Source organism: Stegodyphus dumicola, chromosome 9 (genome assembly GCF_044657685.1).
Source record: "Stegodyphus dumicola isolate Sdum_Otavi_A_Nest chromosome 9, ASM4465768v1".
Taxonomy (NCBI): Eukaryota; Metazoa; Arthropoda; class Arachnida; order Araneae; family Eresidae; genus Stegodyphus; species Stegodyphus dumicola.
The window spans coordinates 126,824,536-126,851,336 of record NC_140776.1 but is presented as its reverse complement, the minus strand read 5'-3'; the positions used below and the strand labels follow the sequence as shown (position 1 = coordinate 126,851,336).

General features: G+C 32.4%; 1 protein-coding gene across 1 annotated transcript in view; it reads right to left on the bottom strand.

The window, feature by feature from the left end:
* LOC118200108 (protein tyrosine phosphatase domain-containing protein 1-like) overlaps window positions 1–26,801 on the bottom strand; it is a 195,273-nt gene that overhangs the window by 46,735 nt on the left and 121,737 nt on the right. The window contains exons 3-4 of the mRNA XM_085824076.1: window positions 11,328–11,430; window positions 4,714–4,860 (exon numbers count right to left, since the gene is read on the bottom strand). Of these exons, the coding sequence (XP_085680202.1) occupies window positions 4,714–4,860; window positions 11,328–11,422 (242 nt within the window). The 5' untranslated portion in view covers window positions 11,423–11,430. The remainder of the gene's footprint in view (window positions 1–4,713; window positions 4,861–11,327; window positions 11,431–26,801) is intronic.

Here is a 26,801-nt window from a genome sequence, read left to right as displayed (position 1 = left end):
TTATTAAAATCACTTCCGTTTCAAATCTATTTTGAGTTAATTAATTGGCTGAGTTTAATAGACGGCGATTTTTGTACTGCAAACAGTGATATTAGTTTTAAACTTTTCAAGTAAAATAATAATTAACAATAAATTCTAAAATTAAATTATATACCTAATTTGAAATTAATTTTTTTAATTTTTATAAAAATATTTTTATAGTTAGGTTCTTAATAAAATTTTATCTTTTACGAATAACTATTCTATTTTGTTTTTCATGCTGCTTGTAAGGTATTTCCTCCTTCCTTTCTGCATGCCTTCGTGGTGTAACGGTGACACACTCGACACGTATTCGACGGGTCTAGTTTCGAGTCCCGGCGAGAATATTGCTTATTTTTCAGGGATCCTGCTTCGAAACATCCTAATGATTCTACATGCTCGCCAACAGTTCTTCAGTTGTATTCCCAGTTTCGTAAAGCAGCTTATTGCTCTTTTCATCAGCACTCTTCAGTTCAATAATTTTTCTCAGATTTTGTAGTGCTTTTCTAGATTCACTTGATGATGACATGTTATCACTTTCGCTGTCAATTTTTGCAGTTCTTTTAATACTTTGTGCACCTTGTCTCAATATTGCTGTCAAGTCACGAATATTCCAAAACTGAACCCCCGAAACTTCCATCATTGATAACAAGAAACATTAACTATAGGTTGAAAATACTATGAGGTTTCTTTCATGTAAAAGACACATTTTCGAAAACAGTTTTTAAACAATTTTCAGTTATTGCACTGACTGTTGACTGTAATGCGAATAGCCTCTAGCAGAGATATCGACTTACTTACCTAATTCGAAGTACTTGCATTTTCAGAAAATTAAATTCTATTCATCACTTATTAAACATCTTTTTTGGAATCACATTTGGAAACTTTTAGAGTAGTGTAAAACTAATGGCTGAATATTAGATGTTGCAGGAAGAGACACTAAGGTTTTTTAGAAAGAGATGTGTGTGTTGCATAGCTGCTTTTTTTTTTTTTTTTTTTTTTCGTTTTTCATTTCGCTGTTCCATTTAAAAAGAAAATCATTAAAAATACTAATTTTGATTCATGAGCTCTTGTTGTCATGGAAAGTTAGAAGAAAATTTCATACTCCTTTCAAACATAGAGGTTTCCTGTTTTTGCCAGTAACTAGAGTTGTCTTCTTAATTGTTCAGTCATACTTCACGTTAATAAAACTTATCCTTCAATTTCTTCATATACCAAACTGGAAGTATACCAAAGGAACTTTTCTAGTAGGAAATAAAGGGGGAATAATTGATCTGTTTTTATAATAAAAATTGCATTTTTATTTCTATAACACTGTTTATGACTAAAATACAAATGGGGTGGGTAAAATATACACTTTACATAAATCAAGAACTGCATAAAATAATGTACATAAATGATTTTCAGCTATCCATATCGAAATCAATTTTTCATCCTACTCTCTGATCTCTCTGATGTCTCTGATCTGTTTTTTGGAATCGATTTCACCTTTTTCCTTTTTTACAGCATTAGCTGATTTAATTTTGGTTTTCATAATTGTAGAATACATCTATGCCCTCGAGTACAGAGGTACCACAGCATTGTATTTCTGAATAATAATCATTCTTTCCAAATAAAGAAATTAGGAAACTGCATGGAAAAGAAGAGCTAATTGTGGACACTGTCATAGAACGGTTTACTGCAGTACTGTTGGTTTTGAACTGTTCCGTATATAATAAATTTGTGCGGTAAGCGTGAGTATAACTACATTTCAATGCTTAGCTGTGACTTCAAATGAAATTTTTTAAGTTTTTCTTAGGATGAACGCATATTGCGGGATTTAATGAAGACAAATGTAATGATGTATTTTTTACTTAAACAGATACTTTCTGTTTTTTCCGCAATGTTCAAGTAAAAATCTCTGTTTAATTAATATTTTACCCCATATCACCAAATACAAGATTACAAAAATGCCCTTTGCTTTGCTTTCTTACACATTTATTTATCATCGAAATGTATAGTTAACTCTCAGAGCATGAAAAAGGAGTTTAGCGTAAAATGTGTTCACTGTATCCAGAATTTTGTTTCACAACCTTTTGCAAACGAACCTTTGCTTCTGTCACAACTCTCCGGCATATGTTTTCCGAAATTACACTGTACAACTGCACGATAAGAGCCTTGACCTACGTTTGGAGACTTTGTTGCAAGTACCTTAAAAAGAAATCACATGGTTTAATATCTGGGCTCTATTAAGGCCATTGTCTCCCACTTCCACAACGTTTAGCAAAGCGATGTGATATCACATGCATATTAAACGTTTCATGTACGAAATCAAGAACAACATTTGCAGTGCGTGGGTAGGCTCCATCTTGTATGAACATCTGAGTGTGTAAAGCAATTGTTAACTTTTTCATTGTGTGCGGACAATTGATGGGCACCGTCGATTCTTATCCAGCACAAAGCCATTGGCTTCCCGTTGCTGGCACAATTTGTGAATGGTATTGTTACAAGTATATTGTGTGCAAGAAGTCCTTTTTGTGTCACCACCGCTTCGTTTCTTCAAAAAATATAATAACTTTCACTACTGTTCAACGCTCAGCCGCCATGATTCGCCATCTTGCAAGCTGCTATTTCGCAGCAAATTAAGCGTCCGATACGGAATTCTCTTAACATTCACTGGATGTTGCATGATCAAAAGTCCCTAAAACAAGCTGGACATTCAATATATAATTCGAAAATTTTATGGAAGTAACAATGATATGTCATTTCGTACTTATAAAATCACCGCGTACTTACAAAATTCAAGTTTGTCTGAAAGATTGAATCAAATTAGTACGAATCAATTGCCCACGAGCTTTCTTCACATGCAAATAAGAATTATTTCCTTTCATATAACTTGGGAAAACTGTCTTCCCCCACGACTTAACTATGCAAGTGAATATATGTGAATATATGTGAAATAAATATATGTGAATAGTTCAACAATTAAAACAAAATTGAAAATAATGAGTCAGATCAATATTGAAGATTTTCGGAACGAAATCTGAACTTTGACATTAAAACTCAAAAGTCTCTTGTATTATAAATTTGGTTAGATATTTATTGAACGAAATTATAGCAAGTGCTACTAATAATTAATTTTAAAGAGCTAGATTTTAATCGAATTTTAATCATATGTGATCTACGCACTTTCAGAGCGAAGTGTGAAAAACACAATGTGGAAGAATGAAACGAAATTTTTCACACCTGCCAATTTTCGGATTATGTGGCTACTGTTATTGATTTATGCACTTCTAGAAATAACGTGATGATTACCCTGTATCTCTTTGCGGTCAGCAATCAGCTTCCTCCTCATTGTCAGGGAAGAGCAAACAGGTGAAACGGATAGTTAATTAAAGATTTGGTGTGATTATGGTGTTCCCACTTGTGTTTAGTTTTCAGCCGATATGACTGGTTAATTTTGTAATTGAGTTAATACTCGAGTTACGAAACGTATAAATCTACAGCTGTGTCTTTAAATTATATTGGAATAAACAAAAGAATATTATAACAAAAGAAACAATTATAACAAAAGAATAAATGCACTCTTTAAAATTCACTATATTTGTTTACCATAGCGACACTCTGACGCCAGGTTCACTTAACAGCGTTACCTTTCGTTCATATTATAACTTAGAATGCACAAAATTTATATATATTGTATTAATCTTTGTAAATATTCCTTTACGTATAAGTCATGCAAACAGGCAATAAAGTGTTAAAATGGATCTATCAAGAGTGTTCTATCCCTTGTTATCCAGCCATACAATGACAAAGAAACCAAACAGTATTTTTTATGTTTTAATATCGGAAAGAAACAGTAAATCGTGTTCGTTGTTGCGGCTCTAAAGGTTATCAGAAACTAAATTTCTTATGGAATATGAAATTGAAGACCTACACGTTACATATTTCAAAAAATTATTAAGATATCTGCAAATTCTCCAGAATAAATGTAGACTTCAAAACTTATTGCAAGATAACATTTAAAGATATATTTTATAACTTCAGCGTCATACTTTGAATTATTTGTGTACGGCCTAAAGATTGGGTTATGCCGTATTCAAGTCATTTTAATTATTTGAACTCGGCAAAACTAAGAAGATGGATACCTTTGATGAGTATTTTCTAATTGAAAGTGATTCATATGCACACGAGAAGAACTAGAAAAACCAACCACACTATCAGCCCTTTCGCCTGGAATCGAGCCCAGATAATTAGCAGTCGCAACCACTCCAGTGGTTCTTTGAGTATAAAATAATCTTTCCTTAATTCAATTTTCTGAGCTCCTTTTTAGCTGATATGAGGATACAAATTTATACTTTACTGCACAATGTGTATAAAATCCTCTCTATTGCAATGTTTTCCACTTTAATGAATAATCTCGATTTAACGGATTTTAACGATTTTTCGCCAATTCAGGACAGATCTTGAAATTTCAATTTGGCTATGGGCACTGTGATATTGAAAATCATAACTTGATTTCGCTAGCTTTCTGTTTATAATAATAAGCCGCTTACTACTTTAAGTGGGCTAAAAATCTAAAACTGACATTTTAAATCCCTTTACATAACTTCAAAATCAACACACATTAACTGAGAATGTAAAAAGACAGTATCAGTTCAATCATTATATATTAAAGAAAATGATGAAAGTTGGAAAGATTTTGAATTCACTCACCATGTGGAGAAAATGCCCATGATCGGCATGTCCTCCTTCTGCCAGTAACCAGCGCCCTCGTAGCGACATTTCTTCCCGGGGCAGAACACGGTACACTGGAAGTTCTTCGAAGAACTCTGTCGCAGCTTCTCGGAGATGATTCCATATCTGTAAAAGGTATTCGATTGATTTTAATAGCTTATTTCTTTACAGAACAAAACGCTAAACAATATTTTTTTTTCTTTTGAAAAAGCCAACTTCGAAATTCTAAGAAAAAAACTTTTATATTAAAGAAAAGAACAAGTTTTAGTGAGAGTTATTTTTACGTTCCTCTAACAGTTAAGTCGCAACTTTTCTTGGTGTTTGTCATAATTCACTCAGTCCAGAAGGTTGAAGTTGTTTAAAAGCGAGATAAGTGCTGGCAGTTCTTAAATGCAACTCAGACTTCTGTAGAATTAGATCAATGCTATTCGTAGCCAGAGACTTCAGTTACGAAGATGGAAATACAAAGAATTAAATGGAGCGGCCACCTGAAGCCCTTGTGTAGGGAAACTGCTTCATAACAGTGCCCCGGCATAACGGCACAAGCTGGCCTTATGCAAGCTGACCGATCTTCTAAAAGACAAGAAATCTTCACAAAGCTGTCGCCGTCTTAAAGGAATGTTCACAAATTGAAAATTATATTCTCATTTCAAACAGATCGTTGGCTCCTCATGTCCATCCCGCGTTTTTCATAAAGGTGCATATCTACGTTCCTTGATAGAAATAGCTGACCCTTTTCCATGGAAAGGCATATTTTAAACACTGCTTAAATTTGAACAGTGGTTTGACATATATGGGCTGTGCCGTGAAACAATTTTTGCTGACGAGTGAAACAATAAGCGGACATTTTTTTGTTTTGTTTTACAATTATGCATATTTATTTGAATTGAAAATTAATTTGCAACTTTAAATTTTCTGGAGAGCTCGTAGATGTCAATGCTAAAAAATGAGAAAACACTAGAAAAAAGAAAACATTAAATGAAGGGAGTGGAATCGAAACAATTCATTACCAACTGTAAAAATTCTGTTTTATATTTGAAATCGATATGCTATTTGATAGCCAAAAGAATGTTGAATAGGATATTTAAAGTATTAAACAAAACATATTAAAAATATAGTTGACAGAATACTGAAGATTTAATGATTAAAGATAAAATAATTTACTTATGGTGCATATTCATTCAAAATAAAAAAATCTGATATGTACATGACATAACTTCCTTGTACGGAATATTAAATTATATGCATTTTTTCTTGCATTTCATTTAAACATATTGGATACTTCGTCGACAACGCATAAACAACAAAAGAATAAATGCACTCTTTAAAATTCACTATATTTGTTTACCATAGCGACACTCTGACGCCAGGTTCACTTAACAGCGTTACATTTCGTTCATATTATAATTCTGAATGCACAAAATTTATATCATCTGAAGAATTATCTAATCGTTATCACATGTTCTATTCAAATATTATAATAAATCTAAAACGATGTATAAAAGAAATTAAGAAAACAAAGCAAAAATGAAACAGTTTTTCACAGATGATTCAGTATTTTTCATTCAATTAGTTTAGTTCTCACTTCCCGACAAGGCAAAAATAGATAAAAACTCAAAATATCTATTTTAAAAATCTTAAACACTTATTCCCTCGAATAAATTCCAGAATGGATTAAGCATGATTTAATTCGCAATAATAAAAGAAGGCGTTATCTTTGTTGTTGGGAAGCTCAGTTTCTCTGGATAGGCAACAAATCCGTTATTAGTTTCAAATGTAAGTAAACATGGCCGCCATCGCAAAAATAATTAAGCTTAGCCGCACTTAAACAACTTTTAAATTGTTGATAACTCTAAAAATATTGCATGCAGATTTACTAAAGACATAAAAACCTTAACCGGAAGATAAGAACAACATAATTCAATCATTTTTAAAGCAAAAAATGTACAATTTACAAACATATAAGAGTAAAGAAATTGAGATCACAGAGCCGGGTAACAGAGTGGATAGATATATACGTACATTTATATACATTTCATGCGGCCAATAGCAACCAAATACGAGGTGCACATCTACATGTTATAGCGGTCCTATATACAAAATTTCAACCTTCTGAGGCTACTCGGTTTTGAGTTATGCGAGATACGTACGTACAGAGGCCACGAAAAATTCTCTTCAGAATTCATTTTAAATCAGTTTTATAATTTTTTTGGAGAAGAAGAATCTTTTATTCTGTCCTTACGTACAGATATCACGCAAAAACATCGTTAAATTGCATTCGATAGCAATCAAAATGGATATTTTCGTTGAGATATGATGCCTGAAACTTTTCGCGATTGCCATGCTTCCTTTTTACTTCATACAAGGAAGTACAAAGGATTAGGTTAATATATATATTCTTTTTACTCCTTATCTATATAGCTGTTTGTCTTTTCGGTGAAAATAAATTTTGTTTATAAAATTGCGGACAGCTTTATAAAAATTGAGCATTTTTCATTAACATGCTGAAGATTTACTTCATTGCCTACTCAAATAATTAATCAGTAACGGAAACGAAAATCGGAGCTGTATAAAGTAACGCGCAACTTTTTGAAAAATGCCGGATTGGCATAAGGGTGCCGACGATCTATTTCAGGCAAGAAACTGGTGTCCAGCTTGTGACGTTCGCTAACGATGCGGCACCGAAATAAAGATTTCTGTTCTTTTTTCTTTTTTTTAAATAGCGGTTGATTTGTACAAAGATAAGGGACCATTATGAAAATGTCCCCTGTATAGTCTATTTGAAGCCTCTTCGCTGAAAATCTTTCCTGTTTTTTTGCTTCTGTTTTTATCGGCCCAGCCAGACTGCCATTTGCATGTAACTCGGCGTGTTCACGTGGTTTTAAACAAGTTAATAGAAACACAGCTTTATTAAAATTTCTTGTTACTCGGTTAAAATGCTTTTTAAACTTATTATTGCGAAATTTGTGAAGAATTAGCATTTGCAATGAATATTAAATACGCTATTAATAAATGCGTTTATATAAACAATACGAGGCATGGGAATGTAATTTCAAAACAATTTGCTCCTCAGTGCTATTTAAATTTGGATAGATAATTTAAGAGATAATAGTAAAACCGCAATCGTAAGCAGATAAAACATCGATAAATAATATTTTTATATTAAAAAATAATATGTAATGTGAATTTATTTTCAATTTAAAAATTCTACAGCTGTTAAATAACATGAAACAAAAATCGTAGAAAATAATAGATAAACTTCCGGATAAAATAGTAAGACTTAAAAAGTTATTATCTTATTAAAAAAAACCTATAAATTATTCCACGAAACATTAATAAGGTTAATATAAAACGGGAAGAGAAATTTATTCGAAAATTCAAAATTTATATTTCATGAAAACAATTTCAGTTACATAGTATATTAATCCTCTTGTATTTAAATACCTACCTCGCAACACCTCAGTGATATTATCAAAAACGTGAGAAGAATTATGGAGTACATTAAGCAAATAATACATTTTTTCTATCAATGGCATTTCTATCAATGTTTTTCTATCAATGGCAGAATTTTTTAAGTTATATCCTAGAACTTTATATTGGAAATAAACCTCTATGGAAGTCATATCTCTACTATTAAATAATAAAGAATAGTTATGTAGATATGTACTTTCCTCCACTGCGGAGAAACGACGGCGCCTAAAGCCACCAAATTTTGAATACACTTGCCCACCCCAACCTGTGCACCTAAATTTGAATATCCAGTTAGTTTTTGTTTTTAACGAATTTATTTTATCTTTTTTTCTAAGACTACCGAATTTTTGTTTTATTCAATATTCTGTACGAATTTAATGCATTTTTATTAATAATTTTGAAATCGTGATTTCAAAGCGAACAGTGTCAACACTGTTCGATATAAAGCATTTTTATGTTCAGTACGCAGGTTATTGCCATTCAGCAAAGTATAAGATAATCAATCAATCAATCAATCTTAATCAACAAAGTCGGTTGGTTAAATGCAGTGTGTGGCCAGTGCCTGAAATAAAATACTTTTATCTTCCACGCGCCAACATATTGCCATTCATTTGAGCGTAAGATATTTAATTTTCAAAAACAAACTAAGCAATTGAAAAGCTGTTAACGCACTTCTTAAGAATATTTTTCTGCTTTTTATTTTAATTGATTTAAATAAAAATGCATTTAAATCGTAAAATATCTAATTAAAAGTACTAAATATGCTTTTGAAATTGCAGAAGCTGACATTAAAATCATTGTATACGCTTTCTTTTTTATGATAACTATTTTATGTGGTTGGCCGCTCGAGCAGCTAAAACAACAAATACAGTGGATGGACAAAAATATGGAAACACCTTGTGAAATGCATGTTTGAAAAGAAAGATTGATTTTAATGAAATATGTAGGTGGCGCTGGCGTTTTTAACTACTGACGCCACCTATACAACTTCGTAAATGTGCTAAACAGTTCAGTTGTTGTCGGAGTACTGTTATGTGAGGTTGTCATTGCATTATGTCAGAGTTAACAGACTTCGAACGTGGGCAAATTGTTGGAGCACGTATGGTAGGTGCTTCCGTAAGCAAGGTAGCCGAGGTTTTTAGTGTTTCAAGAGGTACTGTATCGAAGATTTATTCCGCATATTTGAAAAGCGGAAAAACATCATCTGCTAAATCACAGCGCGGACGAAAGTGTGTCCTGAGTGATCGTGACAGACGATCATTAAGGGCAATTGTGACGAAAAATAAGAAGACCACAGCTGCAAAAGTTATTGCCGAAATGAATGTTGTGTTACCGAACCCTGTGAATACCAAAACAATTAGAAGGGAGCTTCATAAACAGGGAATTGCTGGCCGTGCTGAAATTGAGAAGCCACTCATCAGTGATGCTAATGCCCGTAACAGGAAAAGGTAGTGTTTAAGTCATAAAGCCTGGACTATAGAGCAGTGGAAGCGAGTAATATGGTCTGACGAGTCTTCTTTCACATTGTTTCCCACTTCTGGCCGAGTTTACGTCTGGAGAACGCCATCTCATGCCTATAATACAGACTGCTTGTTGCCAAGAGTGAAACATGGCGGGGGTTCTGTTATGGTTTGGGCAGCCATATCGTGGTTCTCTGCTAGCCCCATAATAACTGTGTCAGGGCACATGACTGCCAAGACTTATGTGAACAAGTTCATCCCATGGTACAAACTTTGTTCCCCGATAATGATGGTGTCTTCCAAGACGACAAAGCCTCTGTTCACACAGCTCACATTGTCCAGGACTGGTTTTCTGAGCACGAGGAGGAGTTGTCCCATCTCCCCTGGCCACCACAGTCACCAGACCTGAATATTATCGAACCTTTGTGGTCTACATTAGAACGGAAAGTGCGTTCTCGTTATCCACCGCCAACATCGTTATCTGAACTTGCCACCGTTTTGCAGAAAGAATGGTATAATATTCCCTTGGCAAACATACAGGAACTGTATTTATCCATTCCGAGAAGACTGCAAGCTGTTTTGGATGCCAATGGGTTTTCTACACCATATTAAGCAAAGAAACATGTTTTTTTAAAGGTGTTTCCATATTTTTGTCCAACCCCTGTAAATACAACAATACAAATAACTTCTTTTGTTATCTTCTTTGTGATATGCACAATTTTTACCATAATTATCAGGATGAAAGTATCTTTCCTATTGCTGCATTTAAGCTTTCAAATAACTATGTTGCACCATCAATCACATTAAAGTGTTCAAAATTAATATTAACAATTCAAAGTTATATTTTGGCTTTGGGGATATCTGCGTTATAATAATTTAAAACAGCGGCATTGAGTAGAATCCCTCAGAGAAATTTATGACTTTAAATTGTGTTATTTTGAATTATACATGATTTCCTACAGAAACATGACGTTTTACATACGGTTTAGTATCTTCATTAGAAACAGAAATGTAAAAATGAAATTTAAAAAAAATTCTTTATAGTTGCTTTATTTTTTACCATGATATTTTCTAGGAGGATGTTTCAAAGTTGCGAAGTTTTTTTAATCGCTTTGTTACCACGATGTTTTAAAACTGCGATATTTTCTAATTGTTTCTGTTTCTCTCACAGTGTTTTGTATGACTTTATTTTCTCCTTGCATTGTTTTCCTTGCATTGTTTTCCTTGCGTCGTTTCCCCCTGTAATGAAATTTACAACAATATCTAATGTTATCTATATTGAGTGTATTGTTACAAACGGTATAAATAACATTAGATATTGATTATAATGACACTCTGAGTACAAGGCCAAGAACTAAGGTAAGCTATTAAGATATCGTATTAAGGTAATAATCCCTAATAAGGGTGCTGTTGTTATTGTATTCAATTAGAAATTATGCTGAAATGATGTCATGCAAGCAAACAGAAGAAATGCATTTGGGCGTTAATAGAACGAAACCATTGGGTGATATACACGAAAACTGATTTTTGGAGACTTTTAAGATAATATTAAGCTTCTAACTAAGAGGCTCTGTTTGTTTCATGCTTGCAGATGTGTCAAAAAGGTAAGTGCCAATGAATGCGTCGAAAGTCGAATACGTTTAATAGGAGCCAAATACTTACTGGACAGGTGGCAAAGTACCTAGAGCTAATGTCTGCGATCCGGAGAACTTTACTGGTTTCAAATCCGGCAAGTTACACTTTGAATCGGAGCTCATACTTCATCCTGAAATAGAAAACAACAGTTTTTAATTTCCATGTATAACATTTGAATAAAAGTCTATTTCCTGAAATTCTTTGATTATGCCATGAATGAGAATGCTTTTAGATGTAATTCTTATGTTCCAAATGTATACCATTTACGCTATAATGCCTGGAAGTTCTGACTTATGGATACAAATATCTCATACTTAATTCAAAAATAATAAAATTTAGCAACAGAAATGGTGCAGTGCTATTAAAATATGAAATAGTCCGAGTTTCCATTTGGGCTATATGAAGCCACTCACAGTCCATTTTACTTGTATTGCACCAAGTTCTGTCTCTAAATTTTAGTTTTGTATCTAAAATAATATTCCCTCTGTATCGAAATTATAGTACTCTTTGAATAACTTGTATCGAAATGACTGTTCTATTTTTAAAAAAATAAAATATTTCCCCTATTCTATCACTAATTTCTATCACTATTAAATATGTATAATTTATTAAGTATGATAGAATTATATGAGTATAATTAATATTTATTTGACTTTTATTTTGCATTTATTACGTGTTATTTAATTTTTAAAGTTGTTTATTGCTTCATGAGTGGCATTAATGATTCTCTGGCACAATTCATGAATTTTTGGATAGTAATTTGAGATCTTTTTCACAATCATTTCAGCTTCTAATTTTTCCTCCACTGCATACTGCATTTTATCGCTTTCTGCAAAGTAAAAAAAAAAAAAGTTGTTTAATGTTTCGATATTTAATGTATTGAATGAAGTATAAACAACCTGAAAATGTTGGTAGGCGCAATTTTTTATTGTACTGCTTGTATGGCATTAAAGAGTTCTAAAACAAGATGGTAAAATCAAGGCTGAAGTTGACAACACAACTGGATAATACATCCATCTTCATTTCAGTCATAGTGGCTTGTTATTATATTCCACTAACAGTTTTTCACGACACACCGTGTTTTTTACCAGTAGTCACTATAATACAACGCTTATGTTTGCTTAAGTTACAATGCTTTCATTTTTAAAGTTTCTCAATAGCTCTTGTAGTTTCGAATTTCTTTTTTCAGACCTTAAAATGCGTTTCTCCCCCCATAACTCCATACATGCATATAAATCGACGTACATAGTACCAAAATCTTATTTTATAAAAATAGAAGGCAATATATTCAAAACCACTTTTCATGCCTCTACCTCCTTAATTCGCTATTAATTTATCAATCGGGCAGTTATTTCGATATAAAGGGAGTAAATTTTTAATGGGTCAAGGACAACATGAATTAAATTAAACGTATCTAAATTATTATCTAATTAAACGGATCTTTATTTAACTAAACGGACGTAAATTATTGGCATAGTCGACCTTTCATATTCATATCAATTTATTGACTCATAAAAAAATCTATTCTGACAAACTTCTTTTTAATTTGATTGGATTAATTATATAATTATATACAACGGAGTTTCTTTAGATGAGGCAGGACAAGAATAAGCATATGAAACACTAGGACTTTATCTTGTGATCCCCTACAAAAATGTCTTACAGAATTTTGTAAAAGAATCAAGTTTTAAGGGCTGTTGGAACCCTAAAATCTTCAAAAAATTGTGATTTCGGATTTTTGCATTTTCAAATTCTCTACGCTTTTATCTTTCTAAAAATACCATTCTTTAATCTCTATGAAAATTAGAACTGTAAAAAATCTAGTTTTAATTTGTCATCTACTGCTTTAATCAATGAGGAATGTTACATAAAAACGCGTTTTTCTCCAAATGTGATGTTTTTATACTCGATGTACCTTTTCTCAGGAACCACTGCTCACAGGTATCTAAACTTTTTATGGCTTATTTATTAGGTTCCCTAATATTTACTGAAATGAGCGTTTCGTAATAAAGTTATAAAAAAAATTATTTAATTTTTTTGTGTGAGAAAAGTGCTAAATTTTACTATGCCTAACAAAATATTCTGTAATTTGCTCTAAAATTCAAAATGTTTCAAAAGCTTACTTCAGTATAATCAGATAGGTATACTTTAATTACACAAATTTAAAGCTTGTATCTACAGCAGGTTCTGAGAAAAGGTACATCGAAAATGGCAAATTTAACATTGTCGGTATAGGGGTTTCTGATACCCCTTTTAAACTTCTTTAAAATTATGACCCAATTTTCTATAACCTAGGTTAGAGATCATCTACAGAATTTTACAAACATTTAGATACACTGTTTACAGAGTTTTGTAAAGAGATTCTATAAAGATAATGTGTAGATATTCAATACAGATTTGTGAAGAGATTGCATGAAACGTTATACAGTTTCCATAAATCCCACGTGCAGAATCTTATGATTGTCTCAACTAATATAATTATACGGAAAATGTAGATCCATTTTATTGAAAACTAAATTCTAAAGGATTCTAAAAAATCCCGTTTTTAATTTTCCATAAGGGATCCTAAAAGGCTTTTGAGTATTTGAAAGCTTTATAAAATCCCCAAAGTTTTCATTACGGATTACTAAGAATGAGATATTTTTTCATTTTCTAATAGCATTTCTTAAACTAAAATTTGAAATGTACTGTAATATAGAAAAAGTGAGAGAATAAAATCTTTCGGAAGAGATAGAGACCTTTTTCTGATAAAAAATTTGAATAGCATTATCATTAGAAAACATTTTAAATAAAATAAATATATTTTAAATCATAGCTGCTTAAATTTAAGAGACCACTTCTCTTATCTGGAAAACATATACAGTAATTAAAAGCATTCATTCCAGGAATTAAAACTATCCTGTCGAAAATTCTGAAGATTTTTAACGAATACGATTCTATAAAGGCTTTATAAAATTTCTATATAATTTTGCAAAGCAAAATTCCTATAGCTCTGTCAAAGTTTTATCAAATGTCCTTAAAATATTATAGAGAAACATTTTGATAGAAAATTACCTATGAAGTTCCATAAGAACTTCTAGAGAGTTCTACTAGCCAGTACTAAAAATTTTCATAAGAGTTGATAGAGGAGTCAAATACGAGCTTTAGATCATAGAATCTCACGATGCCACTGATCTGGTAAAGCATCCTGCTGGGTTTTCATACTATCTCTTCAAAACATTTCACGAATTATTATTTAATACACTAAACTAAAGACTTATGTCTTAACAGATATCGTTCACAATACCTTGGTTTTATCCTGAAAGGTACTTCACAATATTTCTGATTTTACTGTTTGGAGTGTTTATAAAATATCTTTGAAATTAAAGTTCTCTCGCAGCTGGTCTAACACTGTGATGTGTTCGTGTTGTATTTTCTCCCTCCTTCCAGTGTGCCTTCGTAGTGTAACGGGTAGCATACTCGGCGCGTATTCAAGAGCTCCAGGTTCGAGTCCCAGCGAGGGCATTACATATTTTTCACGTCTTCTGCCTCAAAAATCCTAATGACTCTACAGTGACACCCGAACTAAAAGGCGGTGGATGATGATTCTTCACTACCAAGATTTGACGATTGGGTCCCCTAATCCCTAGTCACCCTTTAAAAGGGTGACTATATAAGGTATTTTAACCCTCATTCCAGCATGCCTTCGTGGTGTGACGGTTAACATCTCGGCGATCAAAGGTCGAGTCCCGGCAAAGGCAGTTCTCATTTTTCATGTACTTTTGTTTCAAAATAACCTAATGGTTCTAAAGTGTTAATGGTTTGGGTCTGATTTATTTGATTATGGCATAACATTAATATGGCATAAAAACAGCATAAAATTAATTTAATATAAAAATAATTTTAAAATTATAATATAAATTTTAAAAAAATTCAAAATTTACAGTTTCAAACGACATTTGCATATTTGTTAAATCATATAAAATCTCTTAAAATTTGCTAAAACAATCCAAAATTCCCGTCGTGTTTATGTTAGTGCCCGAGTTATGGTAAGCCTTAGCTTCGTAACCAAGTAATTTTAAGAAAATTGTTTTCAGAATTTAAACGAAAACTACATAGCAAATTAAACCTACTCCAAAAATCTAAACAAGAAGTCTTGAAAATTGATCAGCTACTTCTGAAATTTCTCTTTTGTATTCACTCAGCGCAAAAATGCACATGCGAGCTTCCTCAGAAGTTTACTGTTCTCGCTCTAGGATTGTTCATTAATTTTGAAAATAAGCCGAGTGAGGATAGTTTATTTGATTATGGCAAAGCATTTGATGGATCTCTGACTAAGGAAAGGGATGGAAGAGGACTTTCTAAGGAAAACTCTCTCGTATTCGCGTTACATATCGAGCAAATCACGAAAACGCCCATGCAGTCACCCGTTTCCCTAGAATCGAGCCTAGGTCAAACTACTAGTATTCAGCGACTCCGCTCAACCGCTGTTGCGTGCTTGTGTTAATGACATGAGAAAGGTACAGCTGTGATGTGTCTGCTTTGCCGCAAACACACCTGTCTTAGAAAGAAATTTTTCTCTCAGAGGTAGGGTAGGTTACATGAATTGATTTCGAAAGACATCTTTTCCCGTTTATAACATTAATGAATTCTCTTGCCTTTAATGCAACCCTTTATAAATAGTGCCAATATTTTTGAAAATATATAATGTTAGAGAGTTTTAAAGATTTCAGATCTATTGAATGCGTGTAGCTCTCTCTAGGAAAGCTTACTGGAATTCAAACTTCCACTCCAGAAGATGAGCAGGATTTGAAATTAAATTTTCAAGCAGAATAATGTTGCCCTAAAATTCCTAAATGAATATGCGTTAAATCAACAACCCCCTCCCGAATATTATCAAAGCTATATCGCGAATTAGAATAAATTAAGGAATTAAGTTTGAATGAAAAGCAGCAAAAATTATGTATAATTTATTAGGTGGTCCAAAGAAACCATGCGGTGTCCACATCAAGATTTTCTTTAATTTGAAAATGGCAAAAGTAGTTGCGTCATTTGAATTCCTGATTTTGTACAAACTACGGTTGCAAAAATAAATGTCGGGTAAACACTTTTGTTGGGAGGGTTGTTTTATTATTTACGATAGAATAAAAATACTGGTATTTCCAGATATGGCTTCGTTCAGTGAACTGTTTGTCCACATACATGCATGACTATTTTAGTGCTTATCTTCAGATATTTTGAAGACCAGTGGGATTCAAGAAGTGAAATATAAATTTAAGTAATTAAGTTTCATTTTTCCTCCTCGACCTTTTAATATCAGCGTTTTTCTTGAATCTTTTATTCACATTAAATCCCCCCCCCCAAAAAAAAGCCAAAACACTTGCTATGAATTTTTATTTGTACATTTTTCATCTGTCCTCTTTACCTTTTACTTTTTTTTTATTTTCAAGTTCCAGATACCTTATCAGAGAATTTTAACTCCAATTATCTTCAGAGGCAAAATTTGGAGACTCAGAGAAAGAAGCCGTACGTGTGCTGATTTGTTCGCAAAATGGATATGTGGCAGATAATAACTGTTGTAAGGAAGTATTATCGGAGCTGAAGGTTCTTTAGCTGAGAATGTTTTGACGCATATATTTAAGGTTTCCCAAGAAGCCTTAGTTAATAATTCCTCAATCAGCTTAGTTATAAATATTCCTCCACCCCCCCTATCAAAAAAAATTACTGAACATTCCTTCATTCCAGTAAGCATTATCCTGTTATCTTTCACGGTAATAATATTGTAATTGCATAATTGTAATAATTATCTATGTTTCAAATAGCTTTGTGAATACCTTTTCTCGGACTGTCTTTATACTAAAATTAATGTTTTAATATAACTTTTTGTTTAAAGACATGCAAATATTCTAATCAACTGTTTACGTCATTGAATTCCACAAAACATTTCACTCTTGTATTATTATAAGAGATTAAAATGCTTAAAATTGTTTTAGGTATCGTGAAACATTCGATGAACAATCATGTCAAGTAAACCACGGTGATGTTGAAACATATCGCAAAATATCTTCATTGGCCACCCTTTCAAGTGAATGTCTCTTAACCAGAATTCAATCAAGTAAAAGGTAAAGAAAATTAGGTAAAATCAAACTATCTCTCAAAGAAAAATCCTTGTCCAATTGGGACCCATCCATGGAATCAACAGGGCGTTCTGCGACTTGCTCGGTCGACTCCTTTATTGATTCCATTAACCTAATGGAAATCCTGCAAATATTCTGCACTCAAAAGTTTCGAGAGCAGCGGTTATTCCCAGCGGGGTTCGTAACTGTCTAATAGTTAGGAAATTGAACAGAGACGAGACACCGAATCAACAGCCGGACCTTGGAAGATGCATGTCGGTTTTAAAACCAAGAAATGAAGTTTTTAAATCGTAAATGTGGAAGAAAGTAAGAAGTGCAAGAAGACAATTAATTTATTCTCTACATGTAAGTATAATACTGTAGAGTTTTATTTAAATTCAACACAGATTTTGATATCAATTAATCAGAATTTAATTGCTCTCAGAAGTTTTGGCATCAACCCTTACAGTAACGCCAGTGAATAAATAAAAGAAAAATAAAAAAATCTGAAGAGATTCAGGTTTCAATCTAGCAATAAATGATTTTTTCATGCTCTCGTTGACCTTGAAATTGTTGACACTACTTTTTTGTCTTTTTACTTTATTATTAAACATAATTTTCTTAGCACTTACGCTACATAAAATTCAACATCAAACTCATACAATTTTTAGAAATGGCATATATTTAGAGTTCCCGATACAGTGCTAAGCGATATCACACTTTTACAGCCCAAGCACAAGGGCTACTATTCACGAACCTCACTTTTGAGTCCAATCACTTCTGTTGTACGGTTCACTTTTCAAATAACTAGCCTCTCGCACAACAAGCTGCTTAAAATAATTAATATAAAGCTTTTAATAAAGTCGGCTAGTGTCATTTTACAGGCCCAGTCGGTAATTAGTAAAAGAAATGGAGAGCACAGCTAGAGTGATTTCATAAAAATATTTAATATTTCTAGTTAAATATCCCCTGATTTAAATGCATTTTTATTTCTACCACTCAGATTAAAAAATATAAAAAATATTAAAAACCACGTTTGTTCCTTGTAAATCTCTTAGTTAGTGAATTTACAGTAGACAGATTATATTTGAAAGTTAAATATGTTAATAAATAATTCTTTACTAAATGGCATTTGGAAGATAAAAGTATGTTGTTTCGGGCACTGGCAATACATTGCTTTTAAATAGCAATAGCCGAGTTTGTTGATTACAACTTAATATTTTGTCGAATGGCAACAGTCTAGCGTATTGCAAAAAAAAAATTAATTTTTTCGAGCAATATCACCACTGCTCGCTTTTAATTCTTTGAGTTTCTTAATCAATATCGTCGAATTTGTACGAAATATGGAATGAATAAAAAGTAAATTTGAAATTCAAAGTTCTGGCTTCGAGGTGCACATATTCTTTTGGAGAACTACATGCATGCAAAATTTGGTAGATCTAGACGTCGCCACGTTTTCGTATTGCGAGGAACATACATACATACTTGCAGATTTTTCATTATTTAATAGTAGATATTATCAAAAATATCAAGAATAAGATATGTCTCTGACTTACGTCTGAAATAATTTAGGTTGGGGCTTCTGGAACGGCAATTCGTTGTAAGTGGAGGACTTTATATAAATGTTTTAATTAAACTTGAAAAGTAAAACAGAAGGGGCTACTTTCAGGATCCTAAAAATACTATATATTCTTATAAAGTAAAACTTACGGGGGATACATAAACATTTCAAATGAACTAGAAGTAATTGTATTCAGAAAAAAAATATAAAACTCTCGTCTCGATAAAATAAGTGAATGAGTTAGACTAAACAAATTAGTTTTATAGAGACATTTTAAGTATGTCGCTTCGATGAAATGCGTTTTGCTCATAACCAACTTTTTTGATAAAAACGTAAGTTGTTTTTTGTTAACAAACTAAAAGTTCCAGATTAGAAGATAGTGCATAATAATCTAAATTTGGTCGAAAATTATAATTAAATGTTTATTTAATTTTTAAGACTATTGCTTAGATTTAATACCAAAATGAGTTATGTGAAACACTAACTACTGGAATTTCAGCTTGAAAATTAAGTTTACAGTTAATAGCAAAATTTCAAAATTATCCTTTTAAAATTCTGATGCATTCTTTCCGCAAATTAAAATATTGCGTAACAAAATGCATAAATCTCAGCTGGTACAGCATGAAAATAAAGCAGCTCAGAAGAAGTTTTGATTTTATTTAAATTTTAAATTTTCTTGCATAATCCCTCTATTATTATTATGATAACCTCTATAAAAATAGCTATATGAAATTCATATTAAATGTGTAATGACTGCAAAATTTGTTTGATACTCTACAGAAGAAAAATGTTTATTTGATTTTGCACAATGTTATATAAAATCTATATTAATAGGGAATGGGAAAATATTCATAGATATACCAAAACGTAAATTTAACAGACTCGTTCTTTATCTACACTATTGATATATATGGTTGTAACGAACATTTTCCGCCACAAAATCTACTTCATAAAGTTAAAAAAAAACGTAATTGAAGTACCTTTAGTGGGGGATAGTAATCACTACCCAAATCTATGATTTCCTGCCAATATTTTGGTAGTTTGGTTTCAAAGCCTTCGGCCCAGAAACGTGGTGGCCGCGTGCCCCAAAACATATTAACCTCATTTTGAATCAAAGAATCGAAATTCAAATGAAAATGCATTCAAGAGAAAAATACATTGAGGAGAAGGACAGAAAGAAGAATCTCCTGATTGTTGGGGATTGTCTTCCAATAGTTGAAAAATCAAGACGACGCTGAGCTCGCTGTACACAAATGAACATAGAGAAAAGGACGAATTTGAGTTGCCCAATGTGTAAGGTTGGGTTATACAAAGAGGGCCCTGTACTATACGATGTAAATCTATTTCATATAATAACGTTTTCCAGAATAATAAGTGTGCTCTTAGTAAGTCGATCGCTACGTGTAGGACATATGTATTACACCATTACTACGGCTCGGACACATGTGTCCCGGCCTTTGTCTTGAAACCGTTTCTCGAAAAAATCCCAAAGGCTAAACTTAACTTATTTATGACAGATTTTGTTCACTTGGATAGAAAACGGGTAATTTTTTAAATTCCTTGTCAAAGGGTTAATTATTAGAGAAAATTTGCAGATGAGAAGTGTTTGCGTCTGAGAAATTGCACTTCTCTCGAAGAGACAAGTGGATTAGCATCAGACGTAAGTGAATAATTCTAAGATACAAGTAATGTTTAGCTGTCTGTGAAGTCTAAGTGCTTGTGGACTTTTGTTCGTGTGGTCTTTATAGATCTTCCAGGCGCAATTTTGGGAACTTCTGAAAGAAATGTACCCTGATTGGGAATTTTGTGTCGCAAGAAGACTTTTTTTATTTAAGTTTTAATTCTTGTATTAAGCTATGATTTAATAAATTTTGCATTGATTTAAATTTGTGTATTTAAACTTGCAAACATTTAAATTTCAAATATACATATATTTAAAGTCATTTAGTCGTTAAGTATTAGAACCTAACGACTAAATGAAAAATAATTATAGAATAAGTTCAGTGTAGATTAGTTTTCCTTCTGAAGATAAAGAAACATTTAAAACTAAGAGTAAATTTTAAAATACTCAAATGTAAGAAAGAAAACAACAAGCATGTAGAAAACGAAATTAGCATATGGAAAAATTATCTCTAATGAAGATCTCTTTTGCTAAGGTAACAGGAATCCAAAATGGTTCCCTTTAAAGACACTCCTCTTGCTAAAGATAATACCTAAATTAAACGAAAATGAAATAGAGAAAAAATTCATGCATAAAAATTACTATGAATTTAATGCATTATCGACATATTTGTTTAAACAAGGAACAATAAAATATATTCCAATTTTGAGAATCGTCTAAATGTAACCCAAAATTAAACAGATAGTTACTTTAAATTAAAATAAAAAGTTAAAAAAAAAGAAAAGTAAATCTTCAAAACTTTTTTATTTTAACGGTCACCGAAAAGAGTTTGTTAATATTTTTTACGTCTCACTGAGACCAGACGGCACTCACTCCTGCCGCCAAACCCCCCTTCTTTTGTCTTTTAAGCTTTTTTATAAAGCATCGTTTACTTCGCATTTTTATGCCATAGGCAGTTTAACAACAAAATCACGAAAATTTTAGAAGTTGCATAGCACCAAATGTGTAGAATTCTTGATGCAGTGTTAAGTGTTAGCGTAATATATGCATATGTGTTAGCATTTACATTTTTCTAGTCTTTTCTCATTTCATCATATCAATACTCAATGTTTTCAGTAAGATATCTAACAAAAAATTTTTTACCTTTTTATTATGGACTTTTATGAGTTAATTTTATTTATTAAATATCCCGTTCTTGGCACTAAACGCTACATAAAATTCAATTCAACGGCAAAATCACAAAATGTTTAAAAACACTATATCTCTAAAATTTCCAATACAGCATTAAAGGTTTCCATGCATATTTTTGTATTCACTACATTATTTCTTTAAAACCAAGCTCAGGCGGCCAGGTGCCTGAAGTAGATTTCATAAAAAAGAAAAAAGTATGCAATGATCTTAATAAATCCAACTAGTGTAACTTCATAAAAACATTAAATGCTTCTAATTAAGCTAAAAATACTCTTAAGATGTGTGTTTATTGCTTTTAAATCGCTTAGTTTGTTTGCTCAATAAAATTTCATATTAAATTTGAAAGGATCTTAGGCTTTACCTAGTAGCAACACGCTGGCGAGTGGAAGATAAAGGTATTTTATTTCCGGCCACGGGAACACATTGCTTTTCATTGAGTCGAGTTCTTTAATTCAAACTGAAATATAAATATCTTACATTCCGAATGGTAACAGTTTCGCACCCTTGAGATCAAAATCTTTTATTTAGAAGAGTTCAGTCAATTTTCAACGATTCGAAAGCTTCGCTCGCTTTCAAATCGTTGAGTTGTTAATCAAATATTCATTAAATTTTGAAAAATATGAAAACATAATGAAACAGATTAAAAACTAAAAATTCGGGCTTCTATGAGCACATGCTTCGGTGGAAGACTACCTTATTCAAAACTTAATGGCTCCAGATATCGTCGTGTTTTTCACAATGCGAGGAACATAAATACATACATGCAGATACTTCATCGCTTAATTTCTGTAAAAATAATGCAAAGTGATAAAGTTTGTTGACGGCAGTTTGAAAAGTGATACGCCGTCTATAGTGAACCAAAGCAAAATCCAATTTCGAGACTAATAGCCCCCCTTTTTTTTCCTATTAAATGCTGTATCAAGCACTTACTGTAGGTTTAAGAAAAATCTTTAACTATAGGGACAAATATTCTTAATTATAATTAGGGTTATGAATCAGAAGTGCTTTTAATTTTAGCATTTAGATGCATCATTGAGAAATGAAGTAATGGTTTAAATCACTAAGAAGGGTATTTAGTAACTTTAAATCGTCTAGCTGGTAAACAGTTAAAATGTGAAAAAGGAATTACAGTTTTTTTTTTGCAAGGACGAGTGGCAGCACTTTAGGATCCCACTGCTTGCGAGACTAAGAGGAGGCTCCTTCCACTTTATTACCGGCTACTGAAATTTCTACACCAGGAAGAAAAGCAAACAACAAAAATTTTATTTACTGCATACCTTTGGTTTCGCAGTAGAGGAGCCGACTGCGAAACCAAAGGGCTAGAGTTCGAATCCCAGAGAAGGCTTGATTTTATTTGTCGTTCCCCTAATAGGAGCCAAAGGTGGTCCAGATATTAGGTGCCTACATAATAAAGAGACCACCCCTTCTGGCCTTAGTAGTGGCCAATGTATGTGGATGAATTGGGTCCGCAATTTGAATTAAAAATATTTATGTGTATATAATATAATAGGAGGAAGACATGACTGAATTTTCTTAGAAGGGTCGTATCTCTGACAGTAAAAGTACTGTATAGATCGAACCTAGGCAGCGTCTGAATTTTTTGTCAAATTTAAAAAAAAAACATTTTAAATTTATACCTAAAAACTTTACATCTTTGCGTGACAACAGTGACATTCTTTTACTATTTAATCAGCGGACAAATAATTTTGTTGTTACACCTGGAATTTACTTAGGAAGACACTATTTTATACTTGTTTATCTTTTATTTATAACTAATCTCACCTTGCAGATTTAACCAGTATGATTTTTCAAATGCTTTAAACATCGCAATGCAAAATGCAAACGGCATACACGGCGTTTGGAAAGGGTACAATAGCGGAATGGCAAAAAGTTTAATGCAGATATGCAAACTCTTTGCGCCACGCCCTTATTTTAAAATTCATGAGACTCAACGATAATAGAACGCCATCCTTTCCTTTTCAAGCCTAGAAATGCAAATGATAGGATTTAAATAAGGTCTTTATTCATAGCCCTTAACTCATTTCAACTTCTGGAAATATGCAGTTTCAAAACGACCTTGTAGACTTCAAGCAGTGTGGAATGGTAATTATATAACCAATTTTTAAAACATCTATCATTGAGGGCTTTAGTTATTAATACAGTCGAATCCTACTATTACGATATGTAAGGAAATGTAAGTTTGGTTCTCTAATATCCCATTCCATAAGAAAAGTAGATTATCTTACAAAAAGAGAAAAACAATGATTCTATAGCTGTATGAAAAAGAATAACTTATAATACTGACAAATTTACCTTACTTTAATTTACCTTACTAGTTAGCTTTTACTTAAAATATGTATGGTTACAAAAGGAAAGTTTAAGAACACTATGTCTTTCAAAAGACCTAAAGAATCCAAAACAACCATTCGAAGACAGAACTTGGATAGCATTTATACTCAAGCAAAACAAAAAATAACGACATAAATTTTCTCTCCTTAAACGATAAATGAACTGTATAACTCAAACTCATAAAATCCATTAATTCCTCTTTCCTCGAATAGCGAAAATTTCAAAATTTCTGTCATAGCATCAGCCTTGAAAGTAGTTCTGTCTGGCAACTCAGGCAAAGAATTTGAGTTTTACAGAAACCCAATTACGTTTTTTTTAATGATCACATACAAAATTAACAAAGAACGTCACATGGCGTCCTAAAATATGCTTATTGTGTTCTCATTCTCCTAGACTGGACGTTACACCTGTTTCGTACAGTCGTTGTTAAGAACTCTGAGAACAGAGGGGTTGAACATAAAGGAAAAGCAACTTTTTTTTTTCTTAATTAACTTAATTTCTTGAACCCTACACCCTTGTCAAACGAGTTATTTCCCCCCGTGAAAAGAAGTACAAATTCAAAAGAAGGTTTAAAAAATTTAATTAAAAACAAATTGTTTATTTAACCTTTTTAAAGTTAACAGATTACCAGTTTGTGCTTACAATTTAAATCTAGGCAGCTACCGGAATTTCAACTGATATAAAATGTGAATCAAAGTAATTTGATAGTGGATTTTTAGTTCAAGAGACTAACAAGCCTTGGCTCAGATTTAACTAAATGCAAAAATATTAATGCTGAATTATCAGAGCTAGACTAGAAAATAGTACTGCAGTCAGCGTTGCTGCCAAAGCTCTCTCTCTTTGTCTAGCTTCCAAGAACTCTATTCTGAAATACATGTATCTGAATTTCACCCTGATGAGCTAACGAAAAGTAGAATATTAATAGTACAATGTTTGTAAGGAATCTAGTTCAGTTAACCCATTACATCCTGATTCCATCTATACTTTTGTTACCACTTTTCGTTAGCTCTCACCAAGATGTAAATGAGATAGGTGTACATAAGAAAAGTATTCTTGTGAAACAAAGAGAACTTCGGCAGCGACACTGACTTTAGTGTTTTTCCGTCACCATCTCTGAAATCTTAAGTTAACAAGCGTTAAATTTTCGTCAACCGAGTTACTGGCGCATTCAGTTTGAATTGAGTTACCGCTTGCTAGGCTTTTGCTGTGTGAGTCTACAACATTAAATCGCTTTGAATTATTAATTTACACTTTATGTTAGCTAAATTACGGAAGCTATGGAAATAACTTCTGTACTGCATTGTTAAGCTTAAAAAAAAGATTTGTTTAAATCTCATTCCGATTCAGTTGTTATTTACATAGACAGAACGATAAGTGCTCTAGAAATCTCAGTTCAAGGTTTAAGTTATCTAAGGGACAGCCTCTGTAACTAGCTGTTTAAAGATTTCCACAGAAGGCACACTTAATTCTTCCACTTAAACCTTAAAACAAGTGTAATGATAGTAGATGCCAAGTTATCCAAGGATTGGAACCCTACACCTTTAAGCGCTATACTGACAGCCTTAGGGGAAAAGACTGACAAAAACAGGAACAAGACTACGTATGCAAATATTTAGGCTTATGATTTTATTCTAAAAGTGCTTGAGCTACCCCTAGCCTTTTTTCAGGGTAACTAAGTATTAAAATAAAGAATTAATCTTTTCTGGTTAATTTATTTTGTAAACTTTAAAAGCAAGTTTTTTTAATATAAATTTGATTGCTTTATTAAAATATGTGTCTTTGCAGACATGTTTTTTGAAGTTGCTTGACGTGTAAAAAGGCGAAACGAAGTGGAAATCAGGTATGGTGTAAGGGACATGATTTGAAATTTATTTTTCTCACACTTTGTGTACAGTATGCAATAAAGACCGTAGATAAGAAAGGTAACAGTGAAAGCTTTCTTAGAGCACACCGAGGATGTTGCAGAAAGATTGAAGTAACCAAATTCACTTTAAAAGGTATGCAAATATTATCCCCTTCTTTCAGAATCAGTTTCAAAGCTTTTTATGTGTGTGTATATGGAAAGGATAGAAAACGATGACGATAAACGTATGGAAAGGGTACAAAACCTCTCCACATTGGTAATCAGAAGCTCATACTATCTTTCTTGCGACGTCGGAAGAAATTTCGTTTTGAAAATAGTTTCAGAGAGTTCCCCTCACTGTCAGTAGATGGTTACATCAAAATACACTTGACGGTCGGAATTTTTTTTATTACTATACTCGTAAACACACTCTATCCCAGTCTGTGATGAAAACTCATTCAAACGATGATGAATTTTTAAATTTTTCAGTTGATTTTTGAATTTTTATTTCACACACTTCTTCAGTTGCGGCGAATCAAAAGGCAACCATTTTCAATTTATAAAATGTTTCCACTGCCGAAAAAAATGAGAATATTTCTACTAGCAGAATGATTTTGCCATCTCCCTCTTTCGAACTATACGAATTTTCACTTTTTAAACCAGCTCTTGCATTTCTACATGATTCCGTATCCGAGAAAATTTAGAAGGCCTTATAACTTTAATGTGCTTCGTACCTTTGGGATGCAATGATGAACATCAAAATCTCCTTATGTACTTTAACAGAACAAGCGTGTTCTAGCTCTTCGCATTTTGGAGGAAAAAATTAGTGAAAGTTCAGTGA